Source organism: Camelus bactrianus, chromosome 29 (assembly GCF_048773025.1).
Source record: "Camelus bactrianus isolate YW-2024 breed Bactrian camel chromosome 29, ASM4877302v1, whole genome shotgun sequence".
NCBI classification, from domain to species: Eukaryota; Metazoa; Chordata; class Mammalia; order Artiodactyla; family Camelidae; genus Camelus; species Camelus bactrianus.
The window spans coordinates 25,172,470-25,195,122 of record NC_133567.1 but is presented as its reverse complement, the minus strand read 5'-3'; the positions used below and the strand labels follow the sequence as shown (position 1 = coordinate 25,195,122).

Below are 22,653 nucleotides of genomic sequence, written 5' to 3'. Positions count from 1 at the left end.
TATCAGAAAAATTAAAAATTATTCTTCAGCTGGTCTTATAGAAGTACTAATTAAATGTTCATATAAAGAATTTTATAGGTGGACTGAATCTTAGAAATAAGAATTCAAAATTCTTATTTTGCAGATGAAAAAATGAGGACTTAAGAAATTTAGTGGCAGAACAGAGCTAATTATCACAAGAAGAATCTACAGTTTTCTGATTCTTAATCCAGTACTTTCCAATATATGGTAGATTCACAGTGATACAGAATTCACACTGATAAGCTTTTCTAGTGTGTTTTCCACAAAATGAATGGTAGGCAGATTTAAGATAAGTGATCTTTATTTAGATAGTTCTGAGCATGGCTTGCTAAGATTATATCACCTAGAACAGGGAAGTCAAAGTATATTTACCTTCAAAAGGGTGTTTTCTGGATAAGACTTCCCATGTGATAACTGCATAGCTGTTTAAGATAAAAATACACGATTTTTACATTATAAATTAAGTATGCATAATAAAACTACAATAGTACTGATTTTAAAAGCTGACTCTGGAGATACCATTTTTGAAAGTAGCAAGGCAGTGAAATGCTGCTTAAAGAACCACCATGTAGATCCAAAATGATGACTGTTCATATACAGCTTTGTTTTGAAAGGGAATTAATACAATTTGAAAAATTAGGAAATTACTGTAATAAAAACTTGAAGTTCTAGGCTAGGATAACTTATTGTGGATTCTTCAACACCTAGATAAGCTGTGCCCTCTAACACATGATTTTATTATTCACATAAAATAAAGACTAATAAAAAAGACTGTCTCCTGTAACCCTGTTCTGTTCTTCCTGGTGCAAGTACAGTCTCCTTTAGCAGTGTTACGTGTCATCATCACCTTTTTTTCTCCTCCCCCCATCAAGGTCAAATATGATAAAAACCCTTGAGTATTATAAACTGATAGGACAATAAGATACGCTTTTATACTTCTTAAGGATGTAAAAGTTGCTTTAAAGCAAGACATCTTTAAATTTAAAGATTTAATATTTAAAAATATTAACCATTATCTCTAATTCATTTTCACCACACTTATGAGAAGCATAAAAATCATAAAGTGCATTTTCAAAATTCTGATTGATTAATCTTTTTCTTTTTTTAAGACAAGATTAACGCTGAGCAAAAGTAACATACTGTACCTGTATATATCATGCTTGACACTAGCCCTTGATTTTTGTCCAGGTTCATAGTTTTCAGGTGGCATGTAAATAATTGTCCCTCCTTCTGGGGCGGATTTACTACTTTGTGATTGGGAAAGGGACATCAAGCGCCATTTTGATAAACCAAAATCTGCAATCTGCAAGGGAAAAAAGAAAGTCATTTAATAATTTTCTCCTTAAAAAAGTCCAAGAATTGGTTGTCATTTAAAATTTTTCTCCTTAAAAAATAATCCAAGAATTGTCTTTTTTATATTCATTGTATTTAGATGAGACCAGAGCAAATGTTATATATTAATATTTTATTTCTGTACATTCCATCAGTTTCTTAACAAATTGGGTCCCACAGTGCTGACCCCAGTAACTAGAAGCAATACACACTGACCTGAAGTTCAGCAAAATATCATAAATTTTAAGAGGGAGACTAAGTTTTGAGAAATCAAACGAGTATTTTTTGTCCTTTATTCTGAATGAGCATACACACCGAATACTTTTTATGACAAGTAGCTTTATAGCATGTGCTTTCAAAATTGACCTCTACCTCACAGAACTGCTAAACGACTCATTTCTAATATGATTGTCGTGGCGTGTTGTTTTACAACTCAAGTTTATACATTCTTATTTACAGTGCTACAAACAGTATCCTTAATTCTGAAATAAGTAAAATCCCATAAATCATTATCATGTAACTGATAACCCACCACCAAAAGAATCCCTGTTGACAATACTCTAGTTAGCATATGAAGCATACGTCCACACAGGGAGCACTTAGAGAACTACCAGTGACAAACATTCGGGATTTTTGATATGTCCTTTGTAGTTTTATTTCACTTATAAATTTTATGCAGATATTATACATTATCTTATAGCATTCTAAATGTCTAAAACATCCCCCCCCTTTTTTTTAAAAAGAAAGACAAACATGTAAGGACAGAAACAATATTTAGTGGACAAAGGAGTATAGGAAAACTTTGAAGACATTTATTTTAAATTACGTAGACCTTTGCACCGCATAACTTAGGAACCAACAGAGTAGAATCAGCTCCATCTAACACACCGTTTGTGTTTCAATCATTTAACTCTTAAATATTTAATAATTTTAACAGAAAAAATAATTTGTTTACTCTTTAGATAAGTTTGAGATTAAAAAAAAAATTGTGGTCCCACTCCAAAAAGGGAGGGAGTAGCCTAAAAGAATCTTTCCTACATTAGCAAAATGAAAGGGTAAGTCTCAGAAAAAAATTAGAAAAGACCATGAGGGAACATGGTGCCTGTACATGGAGGGCTAAGCTGAATTGATTTCTAAGGGCAATACAGCATGGACTCTGGAAGAGGGGTTCTGGATGCCTGGTTATTTAGAGTGATGCTCTAATTCTACCAGTTAATAAGCTGTGCGACCTTGAGCAAGTTTTCTAATTTCTCTGGGCCTCACATTACCCAACTGTAAACTGGGGATAGTAACAGTGTCTATATCACAGTGCTGTACTGAGAAAATTAAACTTGATTTTCTAAGCAAAGCACTTAGAACAGTACCTGGCACATAGTAAGTGACCCATTTATGTCGGTATTATTGTTTCATACGTAGGAATCAACCTCTAAAGGTTGCTCTCATTCATGTAAAGCCAGCGAACACAGTGTGCAGTTTCAGGGCCTTTAATCACTTTTACGTGGTATTAAGACTCTGAGGACCTTATATCCCGCACTCCTACTTGCCAGTCCAAACTCTATTCCTCCCACCCATCCTCTAAAAACAAAACAGTACTCCAGCTGCACATCTGCTAGAATACTAAGCATCACTTTGAGAAGAAAAGTTTATTTATTGAAAAATGCTAAAAAAACTTAGATGTGGTCTCATCTTATACCTGAATCATAAATTCCAAACTATTGGGCAATTCAAGCTACTGGTTTGAATATGGTATTGGACAAAAAGTATTCTGAGCTGGCTTCCTTATGCGCTCCTTTGACTTCACCTAAGGGCGTCATTCATGTGTTTTCAAGCCTCACCTAGAAAACTTCATCAGAATCCCCCCTATTAGCTAATTTAGTCTGGCTTTCACATGGAACAACATTTCTCCCCTTTCTCTATTATAAACACGATATACAAGAGACATGATTCATTAAATCTGGATGTTCGATAGAAGAAAATACTGAAGACGGTGATGAGAGGAATACGAGTTCTGTGATTTCTTGAGGGGCTTGATAAATGTATCATTCAGCAATGAAGACAGAATAGGAGCCTTTCCATTCTGCACAAATCTTAATATGCATTTCAAAGCTAAAGGCTTTCTTTTTAATAAAAAAGACAACAAAAGCAATAAGGATTTACTGCATAGCACAGGGAATTATATTCAATATCTGGTAATAACCTATAATGGAAAATAATCTGAAAAAATACAGCTGAATCACTGCTGTATACCTGAAACTAACACAGTATTGTAAATCAACTGTGCTTCAATTAAAAAAAGATAAAAAATTAGAAGACATTAAAACACACTACTCATAAAAATCATCCATAATCTTATCACCCTACCAGAACAGCTATTTTAACACACATAATACTATCCATTTATGTAAAACTATAAACTTATCATCAATAAGAACCCATAAAGAATAACCTCTAAGTATTTTGGTTTCCACACAGGACTGACAGAATAGTAGAGAAAGTAAATATTGTACATATAAATATTTTCATTTCAAAGAAGACTACCACTGGCTCATTTCTAAGATATACTAACGGACACCTGACCAGCAGATGACCAAACTGAATGTATTCTTTTTAAAGTAGGAAAATCTCAGTTGATCTTAATTGGTGGTAAATGTTTTGCTTTTAGATACTGTGTTTCTGGTTAGCATTCCAGTAAAAAAAACTTACTTCAGAAAACTACAGCAAGGTGTGAATTCCCATTTAATTTCATTAAGTATTTTTAAAGGTTTTTTTGCACTTCATTTAAAGGCCCTTCCAAGAAGACAGGTAGACCAGAAAACTGGTACTTCTTCATGAGTCACTGATACATTTTGACTTTTAAGGGACATTTATAAAATAAAAAGGAGAGACACATAGGACACATGTATAAGTGTCAGTAATTTATAAGAAGGGTATCAGAAAGGTCACAGTTGTGTATGTGCTAAAATTAATAAAAATAAAAAAAAACCACAAAGCCAAACTATTTTAGATTCTATTCATTTCAAAGAAAAGACCAAGGGTACCCAACTGATGAATGAAAATGAGAAAGTAAGGACCATCACCCATTACTTTGCTTCTGTGCTCTCCACCACGAATAGTTTCTGAACTGAGATGAAGAAAAGGAAGTCAAAGGAGATTGAAAAGTTTCTAAAGTACAAATCTCAGGTCATTTAGAACATATGCAAATGCCTCCACGGTGATGCAGCGGGTACTAAAGGATATGAGGAAAGCAAACGTCATTCTGGTTTTTAAAAAGGGGAAAAACGTTGACTTTCGTAAATCTACACACTGGGAGAGGCTATCCATTAATTTCAGGTTGAGAAAATTTAGAAAGTTTATTTAATGAAAGGAATACTTTATGAGTAATTAATGAAAGAGCCAGAAAGACTGAAGGAAAAACAAACTGTATCATACGAGGGGTCAATTTCAGAGCTCATGTGACATTTCTCAAGTGCTCCGCACGTCCAGCACATCACTGTTGCTTCACAAAGTATTTACTGAAAAAAGGAATGATGAGTTTCATTTCCTTTTTTGAGAGCAGGACTGCTGTCAGAGAGTAAATGTTGAAACAGTTTGTGTATTATAAAGTGTTCTGAGGTACTTTAATAATAATACACTTGACTGTTAAATGGTCAGACCTACCTAGTATATACAGAAGGTGTGGAACTCATTCATTTGTTCATTCAACAAATACTTATTGAATGCTTCTATATGGCATGTGCTGAACAGATGGTAGTTTAAAATAGACTAAATTTCAGTCTTCACGAAGCTTATACATTCTAATTGGGGGAGATGGTCAATAAACACATTAATAAAAATGTTATGTCGAGGGGGGAGGGTACAGCTCAGTGGTAGAGTGCGTGCCTAGCAGGCATGCGGTCCTGGGTTCAATCCCCAGTACCTCTATTAAATAGATAAATAAAATAAAATTACCTCCCCCCACCAAAAAAATGAAGTAAAATAAAATGTTATGTCAGATGATGAAAAATACTATGGGGAAGCATTTATCAAGGAATGAGGACGCAGAGGAACTGGGTGACTTGTCAGGAAAAGCCATTTGGATACTGAGGCTGACAAAGGTGAGGGAGTAAGCCACAAGGACACCTGGCAAAGCAGTCAAGCAAGGACTTTTGCAATATTCTTAAGGACAAATGGAGAAATAGGGGCTGTATGGCAACTCTTTTACGAGTATTCCAAACAAAATGAATGCTTATTCTCCCAAAGTGCTAATTAATAAAAGGACTGATACTGGCCTGAAGGGAGGTTTTTAGCATCATTTTGTATAGCTCTGATTAGAGCTCTGTAGTGGTTAGTATTTAATAATGACTTGAAAATACAAAAAGCCAGTGAATTAAATCTGAAGATGACACAAAGCTGGAAGACAAAGTTGAGATCCTTGGACTACAGAAATAACATTCAAAGAAGTCTTAAGAGCTGAAGTTATCACCCAAATCTAACAAGATAAACTGGTGATGTCCAGAAAGTATTCTGTAAGGTACATGGTAAGGATGTATGACTTAAGTAACAATACGTTAGAAAAAGAAACCTCTTAAATGCTTTTTGCTGACACTGAGCCCTGTCTGTTGTTACAGGATTGCTCCCCAAGAGATGAATTATTAAGGAACTATGAAGTGAAGTACGTAGGACCAGGGAAATGATACCCCCATTCAATTCTATATTCACCAGACCACATAAAGGGTACTTTGTTTTGTCCTGGAAATACAAATTTAAGACACATTTGAACACAGATGCGTGTACATAGCACCTGGGATTAAAACTCATGTAATAAGAAAATTGTGTGAATGAACTAAGTATGTTTAGAAGGAAGATGGACAATACACTAGTATGTGCGAGGGTCAGAAGGGCTGTCAGGGGAAATAAAACTGAACTTTGAACTCAGTTTATCACACAGAATAGAACTAGGACCAAAGGGCAGAAGCAGCAGGGAAGAAGTTTTGACTGATCATATAAAAAAGTCAGTCATTCAGGTCTGGATGTTTAAGACTCCCCGCCACAGACTAACCGCCTTGGGAGAGGAGGGATGTCTAAGTGTTAAAAACCATTAAACGCAAGAATGCAGATAAACTTTGTTTTTTAAATGGTATTATTTAATTGTTTTATTTTGGCAGAGGGGGAGGTAAATTAGGTTTATTTATTTTTGGAGGAGGTACTGGGGACTGAACCCAGGACCTTATGCATGCTAAGCATGCGCTCTATACCACTTGAGCTATACCCCACCCCCTAAATTTTTTTTTTTTCAGTCTGTACTGGTTTAATCCATGTCAAATCTAGTTTACAAAGGGAAAGGACAAGTACCTTTGTATAGAATATACAGACACAGCATCACACCATGGGGCCCACGAGAGGGGCAAGGGAGACAACACTTTTCCTTGGGAACGGCAGCTCTAATCCCAGGAAAGGTTCTCGGCAGAAGGCTGGGCAGCCAGAAGCACCCTCATTCAGCCCGTCTCAGCCCCTGCTTCAGCTCGGCTCCCATCTCCTGTGCCTCCCCCCTCCCCCAACTCCTTACGAAGAGCCCCAGGAGCTAAGACTAAGGAGAGGATCATGTCCCTTGGGGCGTGTGCCCCATGTCAGGGAGAAGAAATATACACCACTGAACACCGAGCACATGGGAGAGGGAAGGGACACCAGAGAGAGGGAGTGGGAGAGGCAGGCACCCCAAGAGGTGGGTGGGCCGAGCCCCCAGCCAGCCCTGAAGGAGGCACTGCTTCCAGGTGTTGGTAACAAAAGAAGAAAATCATACAACCGGGGGAGGGAGAGGGCCAGCTGTCCCATTTACACACAACACTGTAAACATGCACGGCCTGTGGTACATGAGCTTCAGTCTGGTGTTTGCATGTCTGTCTGTCCATCTGTCAGTCTAGGGGCTGGATCTCAGGAGCCTTGCCGGGCTACTCCCCACCCCCGCCTCCATGCTGCACCCTGGAAACAGAACCTGAAACAGGTATGGTCCCCAATCTTGGTGGGAGCCAGCAGGCAGGGCCTGGGCCTCAGCCCCCACTCTGGCTTAGAGTCTTGTGTGTGTGCATGTGTGTGTGTGTGCATGTATGTACACGGGGAGCCTGTGTGCAAGTATGTACAAGGAGGGGTCATGTCACAGGCGGAGCAGGTGGGGCTCAAGGCAGGCCTGCCTTGGGTGGCTAGCTCACAAGCAGATTCTCCGTACGTCTCCAGGTGCTGTGATGGTGTTGCACTGAGGGCAGAGCTTCTTGGCACCCAGGGTCCGCAGTCAGCACTCCTCACAGTGCACGTGCCAACACTGGATGGATGTTAGGGGCATCGAGTATGAGTCCATGCAGATGAGGGATTTGTAACGGTCCCCACGGGAGAGCTGCCCTTCGAGTTCCCTGACCCGAGCCTTCAAGGGCCTCAAACGTGGTCACAGCTGAATCTTCAGTGATTTTCTCGATGTCGCTGTTCTTGCAGGTCTTCTGCATGGCCCCTGCTTGCAGGTCTCACCGTTGCTGGTAGATGGCATCTCATCACTGGCCCATTTCGAGAACTCAGGCGTGATGCGTGTGCTGGGAAGGCCGCCATTTAGGACTGCGCCCCGGAGTGCCTCTCGCTCCTTGGCTTCGCCAGGCTCCTCGCCCGGGCAGGGGATGACGTCAGCCTCCGTGTACTGTGGCTTCGCGTACTCTGGAGTGTCATCCCCATCCACATCCAAGGCAGCATCACTGTCCGGATTCTCCTTGCCACCGCACATGACGAAGCCAGAGCCTCGGAACCCACCTTCCAGGACAGTGGTGGCCCGTATCCGCTTCTGTCCACACCACTCATACTCCTCAGAGCGGTTGCAGTTCTCATGCTGGATGTCCGCGGCATCGTCCTCAGCCACGCAGGAGCCTTCCCTCTTAAAAAGGCAATGCTCCACTTGCCTACTCATCTCCTGCTCCGATCCTGCCAGGGGCGGCTGCACAGTGGACATACCTGCCCTTCATCTTGCTTCCTCCGTTTCATTTTCCCAATCCAAGCATTCAGTCGGTTCTGCCGGTTGGCTCGCACTCGCAGGAAGGTCTACTCCCTCCCTCCCGCCGGCCCGCCTGCTCCGCCGGCTGCTCCGGGGCCCTCGGCATAGCCGCCTTCGACTGCTCTAGCGGGACGCCGTGGCCGCCGCGCGGTGCCGCCCCAGCCCCGGCCTCCGGCACTGCGGGCCCCGCGGCCGCCCGGCCTGCGAGGGCGGCGATACGGGCGGATTGCCCCCGGCTGCCCGGCGGCGGCGGCGGCACCTCAGCTCCTAGCGGCGGCGGTGGCCATGTTGTCTCTGCCTAAATTTTTTTTTTTTTTAAAGTAATTACCTTAACATGAAATTCATTATCCAACAAGATATTTTGAGTCTTCAGGTCATGATGAAGTAGAGGAGGATTCATATTGTGCAAGTAATTTACACCTAGCGCAATTTCATGCAGGATGCGGAATCTCAATGGCCAAGGAACATCAGGGTATTCATTTTTCTTCACATACATAAAAGAAACAAAATAGAAATTAGTGGCCCACTTTCACTGCATTTCCACTTAGGAAAAGAAATAGTCCATGAGGAAATATAGTATAAATATTTAGTATAACTAAAGATAGGTCAAAATATACGCTCTTTTTTATTACATAGTATCAATTTGACATTGTTTAACATCCTTATATCTCATTTTCCTCAAGTTTTGGAGAAAATAATGATGACTTTACAGTACTAATAGATCCTCTTAGTTTATATTGGTAACTACATGGTATGCATATTTCTTTGGGTGACAGTTTTTAATTATATTTCATCTGTGTAATACACAGACACATGTAATTATACTCATACCCATCTCCCCATTCCATGGCTTCTGTCAAGTAACTTGTGCCCATGCACGCACACCTGAACACATACATGTACACAATTTGTTCTTATTGAAAATTTATATTTTAATTTTCCTATTAATATAAAACCAAACTTTATTATATAATAATCATTGCATCAATTAAAATTATGACTATGTTATATATTTACTAAGCATTAATATCTCATACTTTTAAATCATAAAATGAATTTATTTGCATTCCAGCTTGAAAAATTAGCCTTTGGGAGTTTTGTTTTTGAGAAGGAGACAAAAATCATCTTCATTTCTAAGTGTATATAACACAGAAACATTAAAAATGTAATGTTCTCTATTTCTTGGTACCTACAAGTGAGAGTCATCTGAACTTTCTTAAATGTTTTCTGAACATACAAGTTACTACAGCTTCCCAGGTGAATGAACACACTCAGAAAAATGAGATGATGTGGGAAAATCTCACAATGAATCATCAGGGACCATGCTACTGGGTACATTTTTCTAAATGAAAAAGTATGCTTCTACTGGAAGTTCAAAACTGTTCTTGAGAATTTGTTTTGTTTGCAAATTGGTCAGCCTACTGTTCACCGATTAACTCACTTGGTAGGGGAATAACTCAAAATACTTTGTGTTTACACTGTATTTTGATTTTTTCCAACAATCTTTTGTGAGGTTGGGGGAGGGTGCTTCAAGACAAATCCTACCCTAATAATACAATACAGGACACCAAAAGAAACACAAAACATACATGTTGACCATTACTTCCTCTTGTATATATGGATCTCCATCCTGTGGACTAATTAAATCTTTCAATCTGTGAAAAGGTATTTTTGCTGAAAATGATGCAGTTTAAAGGAGTAACAAGCAGGATCTCTCTGCTAGAGTGTTACATGGAAGCTTTTGATCATGGGTCCAAGCAGAAGAACACTCACTCTGTATTTTATGATTCCTTCTAGGAGGTAGCAAGCCCCCGAAGGAGGCTCTAGAATTTCTACTGAGCTCCAAATTTGGGTACCAGACTATCTGCTGGGGTGCTGGGTATGACAGCATTACATACAATGTTTGCTTATATTCATAAAAAGTGGGAAATTGTGTTTAATTAGTATTTGTATCTTGACTGTTTTGGTTACACAAATCTTACACATTGACACTAGTCACTTTACTTGGTCCTTGTTTTAGGTGGTCCAGTCACAAACAGAATGTGATGTATCCTGAAATAAAGAGGAAGTCACTTCATGACTGGGTGACTGTAGCAGCCAGTCTCCCTAGTTTGCTTAGAGAATGTTGTGACGAGTCAGAATTTAGGAGTGTCCAGTGATTGGGTTTTATAGATTATGTTCCCCAGTTTCAACTAAACCAACTCTCACAAAATAGATTGAGTTATTTGAAAAATATTTCATGAGAGAAACTGCAGGGTGGAGATAATAAGATCAAACAGCAGATGAACACATACATTTTGAGAATGAGAAGCCCCCGAATTTGTTTACTGATGGGGTTTGCAGTCAAAGCCAGAGTAACTGGTACCTTGAGAGAAAGGTAAATGGCTCACGCTATTGTCTATTACAGGAAAAGTTCAAGTATTTGATACTCAGAGATAGATCTATGTGTTCTACTTACTCAGAACTTCATGACCTTGTATTACTAACATCTGATTTGAATCCTAAACTGCCTTTAACATAAAATAAAAGCTGGCTTAATACACAATAAATTGTATAGTGTGCAGAGTTTAGGTCCTTTAGAATGCAGGGGCTGACTCGTTATTTTTAACAACACAAAAGAAGCTATAAATGGTGAACCTTTACCACTGCATTTGGTTTTCATTATTCTTATTTTGATTCATTTATATATCCCCAAATAATCTGACCATATATAAAACCAAAGCACCACATAGCTTGAATAATAGAATTACAGCCACTGAAAATGTACAATACTTACCCTATGCAGGAGTTCATTTAATGATCCATTTGGCATATATTCAGTAACTATTCCCAAAAATTCAGGCTCATTGCAAATTCCCAAAATTGGAAGAATGTAACTAAATCTAGCTTTGTGTAAAATTTCAGCTTCTCTTAAGACATCAATTCTTTCACTAAAGAAAGAAAATGCAAAATTATTTCAAAGTAATGAAAAACACATAATTATTATGCCCCTAATATTAATTCACCCTGGATTTTTTTCATTCTGTAGCTTTTGGCCTCATGTAAATTACACAACTTGTCTGTCTTAGTTTCTTTGTATTTCAAGCAGGGACAGTATCTACCCTCTATATTCCACAGGTCTGTTTAGAGACCAAAATAACTTCTAAAAGCCACTGACAGAAAAAAGTGCTATGTACAGATTATTATACTTTTCCTAGAAAAGGGAAAGAACACAATACTTAACTAAGTTTATAAAGTCTATCTATATTAGAATGACAGGTGCTTGAACTAATTACACTAAGTTTATGTTGTTATTAGAATGATCAAATTTGATTAGAGAAAAGAATCAAGTTTGATATTAAATGTTTTCATTGTATGGTTGCACACCCTGGAGCTTAAAACACTTAAAGGTTGTAGATTTTAATGACTAGCTGATAACAGTTGTGTAACGGACAATATTGCTTAGAAATTATGCATTGGAACTCAGGAAAAGTACACTGAGAACAGGTAAATGCTGTTTTAATCTGTTATAACAGATCCCTGGTTTATTTGCTTATTCACTCATAAAACAAACAAATATTGAACTTCTACTATGAATAAAGAACTGTGCACAGCTATTAAGACTATTAAGTTAAAAAAAACAAACATAGTTTGTGACCTCAAGCTGTCAGAAATCTTTTTAAGAAAACTAGATACTCATTGTGGTTTTGATTTACATTTTCCCAGTGATTAGTGAAGTTGAGCACCTTTGCATATTTCCTACTGGTCATCTGCACGTCTTTGGATGTGTTAATTATACTGACCTTGGTAATCATTTCATGATGATGTGTATGTATATCTAATACTCATGTTGTGCATTTTAAACATATATAATTATATTTGTCATGTATTCCTCAATAAAGTTTAAAAAAAAGGAAAGCAAATAAAAAATGAAAGAAAACTAAATAGTCAAAATATAAGATGGAATATGATAAGTGCCGTCAAAAACAAAAACAAAAAATAAGCAAGTAAGTAACCAAGTAAATAAATAAATACAGAACTGTAAGGAGATCAGAGAACTAGTAACTTTGGGCTAAGGATTTCTACAGTCTTGAAGGAGCTATTTCAACAGGACTTCAAGGATGGATAGAATTTCAATCATCAAAAAGCACGCATCCAAGGTGGATGTGCATTTCTTTTTCATCTTTGTATCCCCAGGATCTGGAACAGTGCCAGGCACACAGAATAGTCTCATAGATACCGTATCAAATGTATTCAAAGCAGTTAAAGTGAGGGCTATACCTGGAAAATGGCAAATTGTTTAATATAATCAATGTGTAACAGTATGTAAAGGAAGTGAAGGTGGATAGGGCAGGGTATGGCCTCACCTTAGAGCCTTAAAACTGGGTGAGGGTGTTCACACTTTATTTGGTAGTCACTGAGTTGCGACTCAAGTTGCAGGTTTTTGAGCAGGGGAGTGACATGAGTGGAACAAACTTTCAGGGTGATTACTTTGGCAGCAAGGTGTAGAATCAGCAGAAAGAGGCAGAGTTTGAAAGCCAGGTGTTAGAGGATTATAATATTGGTTAAAATGTGAAGCACTGAGAATCTGGAACCATAAAGGCTGCAGTGGAAATGGAAAGAAAAATACCAGCTGAACAGAATGCCAGGCTGTGGTGACTGACTGACTGACGGAGGCGGTTTATTTGCATACATATGTTAAAAAAAAGGGAGGGAATTGGATTTGTCATCAATTTTTACTGCAGATGACTTGGTGTTGGTAGCAGCAATGATAGAAATAGAAACATCTCTAGGAGGAGCTTATTAGGTAAGTGATGATGTAATGTAAGTTAGTTGGTGCTTAAACCACCCAAGCTCTTGATGAATGGCTGCTGGAAAAAAAAAAAAAAAAAAAAGCAACAGATATTCCAGACCAGACTATGAGGCCTGCTTTAAAAACATACAAAACCAAAAAAAAAAAAACAACAACAACAAAACAAACAAACAAACAAACAAACAAACCTCAGTCATCTATATTTTGAATAGGTAGTATATTCACATTTCAAAATTCAGGAGTTGCAAAATGTATAAAGTAAAAAGCTTCTCTCCCCCTCCCTCTTCTTCAGTTACTTAAATACCCCAACTGTGAGACAACCAACTCTCTCTCTGTTTAAATTTATATTCTCTAAGCAGAAACAGTTCAGTGTTCGCCTCAAGAGATGTGGTCAGCAACACAGTTACTGAGAAGCACCTTTGCAGGGAGGCAGAGGATGGACCTGGAGGTTCCTGGAGACTCTGAGGAAGAACGCTTCAGAAGGCAAGCCGGGGGCATCTCAGTGATACTAAATGTACTCACTCCTCCTCCCATCAAGAGGCTGAGGCATCTTCCTTCTACTGTGATTCTGTTATGTGCCGGCCACTTTAAGTGGACTATCACCCTAAGATCAACCATCCAAAGCTGGTTTCACTATCTCCACTTTACACACGAGGGCTCAGGTAAACTAACAATTTTCTAATGGTCACACCAACAACAGGTGACTGGGCTGGAGCCAGATCTGAGTTGTAATTGGGGGACTCTAACTGTGGGACTCTTAATGCCTTTGTTCTTTCCATTCACTGATCAGAGAAGGAAAAGTTCTTGAAGTCAGATTGCAGGAAGAATGAGTGAGAGTGGGAAGACAGAAAAGCCAGAACAGTTTAAAAAAAAAAGGTTTTTGTATTTTTAAAAATAAAAACAAAATACAGCTTCTATAGGCATATGACTAAAATTATCCAAATCAAAATTTCGGTTACAAAACAGGTATGCTGTCTACACAGGGTGTCTGAACAATTAGTCAGACATCTCATAGCTGGGAGACTGCTGGGGAAGGTCTACTTACTGGGCAGAAGTCAGGTTACAGAGAATGACTAAATCACTAAAATAAGAACACGTAACAGCACATAAACCTAATTTTCTTTCGGGCGATCCCAAAGAACAATGCAATCATCGTCCACACCAGAGCCCAAGAAGTGTATGTGTTGCTCTTCCCACTTTATAAGTGAGGAAACAGACACACTGAGAGTCAACTGCAGAGCCCAGCCCCACGCTCAGACTACATAAATGCTGCTAACGTTAACGTTCTAGGTGACAAGCGTGAGAAAAAAACGTGATGTCGTAATACCAGTGTTTCACTGGTTCTTAAATGGCTTCTTTGATGACAAAATTAATTTCCTACCCAATTTAGTGAAGAATTTTAGATTATGAAAATTGTTGGTGAATATGGAAAGGGATCTCCCTCTTCATTTCTTGGCCCCAAATGGCACAACACTTCGATAAATTAAAATCTTCAGAAGCAGCATCCAAAATGGAGGGATTAGCTGGCCTTAAAATACCTAATGAGCCCCTCAGTGCTAGATTTCCATGTATTTTCATACTTGATTCTAAAATACATCCACCGTCTCTGATAAACCTGCACCCTTCAAAGCTGACCACATACACATACTTGCCTAGAACTTGCTCCACAGAATTCCAAGCCCGGGGTAAACAGACACCACACCCTGAATGGTAACTAGACCTGGATTATGATACCCAAAAAGTGGGGACAATTTTTAGAAGTGTCTCAAATTTACTGTGAGATGTAGCCCATCCAAACCTGACAGGAAGAGAATAAAGAAAAGCCACAGGCACATTAAAGTCCAGTAACACCCAGGGCTGAAGCTGAGGAACTGATCGGATATTGGATACTGACAGCCTCCCGGCCAATCAGGCAGCGAGCATGATGTGTTTTCACTTTAGACGGAGGGGGAGGAGAGGACAATGTTGCAATCATGGATGTTAACTCACTAAGAACTCAATACAGGTCCCAGTTAAATCCCTACTGGAAAGAAAATACACAAAAATAGACTCACTGACTAATACATTTGGTCCAAGGGTTTTTCTAGAAACAGAAACTAAGTCTAGCCCTCCCTTAAAACTCCGACATTGCACTAAAACTGTTCCAGGATGTGAGTGACGTTCAAATCTTTTGGCCATTTAACAGTCTTTTGATTCAGTTTATTGTTAGCAAAAATAATACACACTTCCTCTGGGGACCGGCTTCCCTGTGAGAGGAGAAACTAAACTGACTTGAGTTTGGTATCTAAACTTTCATGACTACACTGTAATAAACCAAAAACAACAGAAAGCACAAACCAAAACATTCCAGACACTAGAGTACTGCTGTTCAACAAAAATATAACATGAATCACATACACAATTTTAAATTTTCTAGTGGTCACATTAAAGAGTAAAAAGAAACACGTAAAATGAACTTTAACAATATCTTGTATGTATCCTAATGGATTAAAAAAATCAACTCAGCATATCAGTACAAAAGTGTTAATGAGGCATTGTAATTCTTTTCTTTCTTTCTTTCTTTTTTTTTTTTGTAGTACAAAATGCTAGAGACCTGGTGTGTATTTCACAACTGGAGTACATTTTAGTTCGGGCATCCACATTTCAAGCGCTCAACAGCCTCCTGTGGCTAACAGCTTCTTATTGGTCAATGCAATCCTAGAGACCGACCCCCCCTCCCCAAAAGGGCCAAAAAAAAAAAAAAAATCACAGCAAATAAAACCCAATTTCAATAAAGAGGGCGTTTAGAGTTGGGCTGTGATGGCTGATTTTGAGTATCTGCAGAGAGGAAGTCCAGAAGTAAGAAAACAGAGGGCAGTGAAAAGAGAGGGCTGCATCTCCAGAGAAGCCAGCTCTGCCCACCAGGCCAGCCCCACGCCTGAAAGACGGCCTGGAGGTGTGGCGGGATGGGGTCGACCCCACAAGTGATCGCGGTCGTTTGGGCTCCAGAGCCCGCTTCCCCCCGGGGCTGGAGCCAGCGGCGTGGGGGGACTCAGACTTGGTGACTTCGAGAGGGAAGCGCCCGGGCGCCTACCTGTCGAGCAGCGGGGTGTGGATGTGCAGGTGCTTCACGGCCACCTGAACGCGCCAGTCCGCGTGGCGGGCGGACGACACGGTGCCGGACGCGCCGCGGCTCAGGTAGCGCAGGTCGGCCAGCTTGTGGTAGGGGATGCTGGGCAGGGCGCTGCAGATGGCCTCGTGGTCCATGGTGGCGCGCGGCGCGGGCGCTCGGGGCCCGCGGGCCGGGTTCCGGCTGTGCCCGCCGCCCCCCGCGGCTCCGCCCCTGCGCGCGCGGGGCCGGCCAGGCCCTCCCGGCCGCCGGGCACTGGGTCACGAGGCCGCCATGCCCCGCGCAGCCCGCGCCCAGCCGCCGCTCTTCCGCAGCCGGACGGACGCCGCTCGTCTGGAGCCCGGGGCCCCTCTGCCGCGGCGCAAGCTCCCTCCCTAGGGCCCGCCCGGCCGAGCTCCTCCCTCCCCCGCCTTCTCAGGCGACGTCAGCGGTGGCCGCCAGGGCGGGCATGAGGGCCCCGCGCCCGCGGTCCTCCCAGCGGCTCCTGCCTGGCCCAAGGACGGGATCTCCGCCTGGTGGCGCGGCCCCGGCGATCTGTCCCCGCGCTCGCGGGGCTCCCAGGTGCGGAAGGGAGCCAGGGGCGCCCACTTCGTCTTCTCCACCCCTCCGCTAGATTTGAAAAAGTTTTCTTTGGAGGAAAGTTGCTCTCAGCAGCCTCCTACCTGGCCAGCAAGCTCTCACCGAGGAGAGAAATCTCCTCTGGGCCGGGGCTTTCCCGAGAGGGGCCATCGGGGGGCTGGCGGGGTGGCAGGGGCGGCCAACGAGTACTGACTCCACCCCTGGGCAGAAAGCCGCCCTTGGTGAGCCCAGTGCTAAGCTCCGGTGCCTATCTGGGCTCCAGTGTCCCCCCACTTCCAGATGCTTTAGTCCTGACAGGGTGGGTGATAAACCCTGTCAGGGTTGTGAACAAAAAAATTCTGCAAACCAAACCCGTGAACAAAGAATGCTGAAGCCATCAAGTCATCAGTGGCTGCCGCCACCGCCCAGTGAAGACAAGCCTGCAGCCCCGCCTCTGCAGCCACTCACAGTGGTTGCCTCTGAGGGGACTCAGAATAAGAAAGGACAGGACACTGGCCCTACATAGCTAGGTGCTTGTCAGAGGAATGAATTCTATGAGCCCAAATGTTTGCTTTCTCTCATGCATAGAAAAGCGCTAAATTCTTTAACTTGAGATGTCTGATTTTCTTCAGTTAACAAGTAAACTTTTAATGTTCCAACTACCTGGTCTTTGTTGTAAAGCTCCTGTATATCCTAGATCCTCCCCTACCTCTTGGGAGCAGTCCCTCAGGGAGATCTGAGAGGCTGTCATCCCAGCTCGAATCCTCCTGCCAAATAAAACATAACTCTCAAATTTTAGGCTGTGCATTTATTTCAGTCGACAGAGTTTAGCCCTGTCAAAAAGTTCAGATGTTAGTTCCAGTTGAGTGCTCCTCTGCTAAGGATCCATTTTCCTCCCTTCTCTCTGAAATCCATAATTTTAGACAGAGATTGAAAAATAAGCTTGAGATAGTCCATCCTTGTGATGCCAGGTAAGACTGCAAAAATTTCTTTCTTGTAGACCTGGGAAGAATGCAATCAGTGTTTAACACCAAAACAAAACAAAACAAAACAAAACAAAACAAAAAAACTACCAACATCTCTTCATCTTTTTACCTTAAACAGACACCTTTCCCCTGAAATGACCATTTTCCAGAGTGTGAGTGCAAATATTTTGCAATACCAAGTCAATATCAAGCATTTAATGAATTCTAAGGCAACAATAATAAGGAATGCTTGACTTACTTCTGCCCGCAGAGGGGGATTTCTGCCTATAGAGAATCAATGCATCCTATATTTTTGAGTTATCTGAAATGAGAGTAGCAATGTTACATTTTACAATGAAGGGAAGTTGTAATGAAAGAGTGTGTTTTAAATTTTGATCGTTTAAAATAAAATGTTTAGCTTTAAAGATATGGTCTGATAATCTGTGCTTTATTGCTTAAGCTTTTTACTACAAAGAGTGCTGAGAAAACTTTCCCTACTCATTCATTCATCTCATCAGTTAACAAACTAAGAGTTCCAGAAAAAGAGAGCAAAAAGTAAGTAGGGAGGAAATGATCAAAATAATAACTCAAGAAATTTTGCCAGGACCAGAGAACAAAGGTCTTCATATTGAAATGGCCCACCAGCTACCTACAGTGAATGAAATAAGACCTATATTAAAGCACGTCATTAAAAAGATCAGAACACTAAGACTAGAGAAGATTCTAAAAATTTTCAAGGGAAGAAGCAATACATGGATGAGAATTAGAATGGCATTAGATTTCTCGATAGTAACACTTTTATGCTAAAACATTGCAGTGAAATTTCTTCAAGTTTGAAGGGCAATAACTTCCAACCTCAAATTCCATAATCAAACTATCCATCAAGTTATAAGAGTGGAATAAAAATATTTTCACATATACAAGGATGCCAACGTTTATTTCCTGTCCACCATCCATCCACTTTTTTCTTTTTCAAGGAAGCTACGAGAGAATGTGCTCCAACAAAACATGAGAGTAAGTTAAGAAAGAGAAAGACATGGGATCCAGAAAACAGGACCAGGAGAATGGGAAGAGGAATCCCAGGATTAAAGATATGTAGTGGATTTAGAGAGCTGTCCATTTTCACCTCAGCAGGAAGATGGCAAGGTCCAAGAAAAAAACTAGTTAAAATGATTTGAGTATTTGGATTGTTATATTGATAGGTATTTGATAGGTCTAATGAAATACGTGATAAAATTGGAGAGAGAACTTAAAAAAATTAAGCAAATGAAAAAAGGGAGGCAATTATTAATTCCATAAAAAATAAAAATTATACAAGAATAGAAAAAGCATTTCTCCAAAGTGTTCTGTGGTGGTGAAAAGTTTAAGAATTTTCAGAGCTTCTGAAACACTAGTATTCAGAACATGCATCATAGAACTCTATAAAATTTATATTTTAATTACATTACTTTTAAATTTACTTAAAAATAGGTATTATATTCATGTTTCAAAATTTAAAAGTATAAAAGACAGATAATCCAATAGAAAAATAGGCAGAAAACCTAGATACCTCACTGAAAGTAACATCAAAATAGAAATAGTGAGTGAGGGTGAAAAGTGCTTGACATCATTAATTGTCAGAGAATTGAAAATTAAAACCACAGTGCAATATCACTACATGAATACAAGAATAACTAAAATTAAAAACAAAAAAAAAAAAAATAAGAGAATACATCAAGTGCGGATGTGGTCTTGTAGCAATTGGAATTCCTGTACATTGCTGGTGGGAGTGTCAGTTGGTACAACCAATGTTACAAAGTGCGTGGCAGTATCTATTAAAATTGCAGACATGCAGGTCCTATGACTCAGCAATTCCTTCTCTAGGTGTGTGGACATGCATGTGCATATACTAGAATGTTCATAGTAGTGCTGTTTTATGCTTCAAACTGGAAATTACCCAAATATCCATAAATAGTAGAATGGGTAAATAATTTGTGGCCCATATACACAATGGAATACTAAATAGTAATGATATGGAACAGTATAATATTGATGAATCACACAAATAAAATATTGGATAAAAAAAGCTAGACACAGAAGAGTGTACACTTTATGAGTCAATTTCTATTAAGCACAAAAATAAGCAAAACTAACCCATGCTTTTAGAAATCAGAATAATGGCTACTCTTGTAGAGTGGACATAGTGATTAAATGGAACATGAAGAGGTTTCTAGGGTGATAATAATGTTGTTTCTTGATCTAGGACCTAGAAGCTAGGTGCAAGTTACATAGGTATATTCCATTATGAAATTCTTTGAGGTTCTACAATGTGAACTTTTCTGTATGTATGTTATATTTCAATAAAAAGTTCATAGGTTTAAATATAAAATAAATATATGTAGATATACACTCTCTCTTACTTTTTTGTAATTAATATGGTACTATAAGCCTGTTTACCTTGCCTGTCTTTTACTTAGCAGCCTCTCTTGGGTATCTTTCCATATGAATGTATAAGAAGTTAACTCTGTATCTTTTTTATTTTTTTTTTAAATAATGGATTTACCATAATTTATCTCCTATTGGTGGACACTTATGTGACCAACCAGGGTTCCTGGCCTCCTTAATCAATGGAAATTGAAAAGAGAGACAAGAAATTCAGGCAAAGCTTTATTGGGACTTCCAGCATGAGGGATCAGAAACAAGTAACACATTCCCTTGCTCACTCTCTAGGTGGGGAGGTGAGCTGTTCCCTTTAATGGGGTGGGAGTAGGTGGGGGTCTGGGGATCGGGCTGGAGGGGTGGCTTAGGTGGTCTGCCCACCCCTTGGTCATGCTGTATGCAGGGATCATGCACAGTATCTTACTTCTGCTCAGGGTACCCTGCTTTCCTTCTAACATCTCAGAAGTGGCTGTTGTTTTTTGATCATTTTGTATCTTATTGCTCATAACTAACCCCACCTGCACCCTAACTGCTCATGCACAGTTATTTTTAGTCCTTTATAATGTCTTTGTTTCTGTTATTTGGTCCAGGTGCAAGCATTGCAGCCCAGGGTCCCAGGTCCCAGGTCCCAAGTCCCAGCCTATCTCACTTAGATGGTTTCCACAATTTGCTATTATAAATAATGCTGCAATAGTAATCATGTCATTTCATACATGAGCAAGTATATCTACGTATGTAAGTCCAGAAGCCCGAATTGCTGGACCAAAGTGTTATGTTCATTTTGTAGTTTTTGGTTTGTATTATTGAATTGCTGTTCACTGAAGTTGTTCCTTTTTTTTTTTTTTTTTTCTTCAGGCAAATGGAAGTGTTATTTCTCCACATACCTGCCTTTATTTCTTTTTGAGATAGATAGCACAGTGTTGGTCTGCTGGTTCCTGGAGTTTGGTGCTTCTAAACTCATTTAAATGTTAAAATTCTTTTTATTATAGCAAACCTTTTAAATATTTGGCTTCAATTTGTTTATCAAAACTTCAAAACTTTAGGTTTTATGAGTTTCACTGTTATACATGTTAAAAACATGTATTCTCAGTCATATTTATATTGTTTAATTAATGCCTATAATGAATGGCTAAAGACAGAACACTTGAGGAATACTGATGCTGAAATACATCAACTAAATGAGAAACAAAAAAATGAGAATAATAATGCAAATTAGACTAAAAAAACCCCAAACATCACATTTATATGTTGAATTCATCTATTTGAAATTCTGTAAAATCATATTAAGATACATTTTTCCATTTATTGAGAATAAAGGTTGTTTTTACCTGCATGTGCCACTTTAGGGACACAGCAGCTTGAAATGACATACTTGAAATCTACCATAGTCTTGTTACCAAGTCCAATCTCATTCTGCTCGCCATGCAACAGGCCAATAAATTGGGAGATGAGGTGTTGGGGCAAGGAATAATGACTATTTGGAAAGCTGACAGACCAAGAAGATGGCAGACTAACGTCCTGGAGAACCACTTTCCCAAGTCAGGATTCAGGTTCCTTTCATACTAAAAAGGGGAGGGGGTGTGCTTGGTTGTTGCAAACTTCTTGGTGTAGGAATTCTTTGTTCTTGGAATCCTGTGTTCTTATAGCTGTCCATGTGGGTCAGATCATGGTGTCCCCATAAACTTCCAACAAAACAAATGTTATTTTCTATTCTGTAACTTGTTATCTTTGTATGAATGCAAAAGTATTAATATCCTTAAAGGTCAGAGCCTTGAGAATAGGCTCTCCTGTATATGTCAGGTTATAGGCAACATTCTTCTACAAACGGTGCAGAGCTAGCAAAACAGCCTAGGAGACAGGGTACAGGGTTAAAGCCAAAGGAACAGATCTAATATGGAGTCAGATTTGTTCTTTTCTATTACATTAGGGGTTGAATTGTATACTCAAAAAGGTGTTGAAGTCTTTACCCTCCAGTTCCTGTGACTATGACCATATTGGGAAACAAGGTCTTTGCAGTTGGTGAAGTTTAAGATGAGGTCATTAGGATGAGGCCTAATCCAATATGACTAGTGTCTCTATAAGAAGGGGAAATTGGACATAGAGACAATCAAGCTTTAAGGGAAGATATTGTGAAGACATGGGGAGAAAGCCATCTACGAGCCAAGGAACGCCGGAGGCTATCAGAAGCTGGAAGAGAAGGATGGAGAAGTCAGTTCCTTCTGAGGAACTGACTGTTAACATCTTGATTTCAGGCTTCCAGCCTCCAGAACTGTGAGACAATAAATTTCCATTGTTCAAGCCACCGAGTGTGTGGTTCTTTGTTATGGCAGCCCCAAGAAACTAACACACTTAGGTACAACTTTTAAAAACTTTTAATTTGGAGATAATAGTAGATTCACAGAAAGTTGAAAAAATAGTATAGAGAGGTCCCACATATCCTTCACCCAGTTTC

At 39.8% G+C, this 22,653-nt stretch overlaps 1 protein-coding gene and 1 pseudogene across 1 annotated transcript in view; both read right to left on the bottom strand.

Moving 5' to 3' along the window:
* The window catches only part of RIPK2 (receptor interacting serine/threonine kinase 2), a 28,074-nt gene extending 11,461 nt beyond the window's left edge, over positions 1-16,613 (bottom strand). The window contains exons 1-5 of the mRNA XM_074354852.1: positions 16,225-16,613; positions 11,136-11,289; positions 8,688-8,843; positions 1,167-1,324; positions 394-443 (exon numbers count right to left, since the gene is read on the bottom strand). Of these exons, the coding sequence (XP_074210953.1) occupies positions 394-443; positions 1,167-1,324; positions 8,688-8,843; positions 11,136-11,289; positions 16,225-16,397 (691 nt within the window). The 5' untranslated portion in view covers positions 16,398-16,613. The remainder of the gene's footprint in view (positions 1-393; positions 444-1,166; positions 1,325-8,687; positions 8,844-11,135; positions 11,290-16,224) is intronic.
* LOC141575508 (E3 ubiquitin-protein ligase RNF220 pseudogene) lies at positions 6,455-8,681 on the bottom strand (annotated as a pseudogene).
* Positions 16,614-22,653: the final 6,040 nt, after the last annotated feature.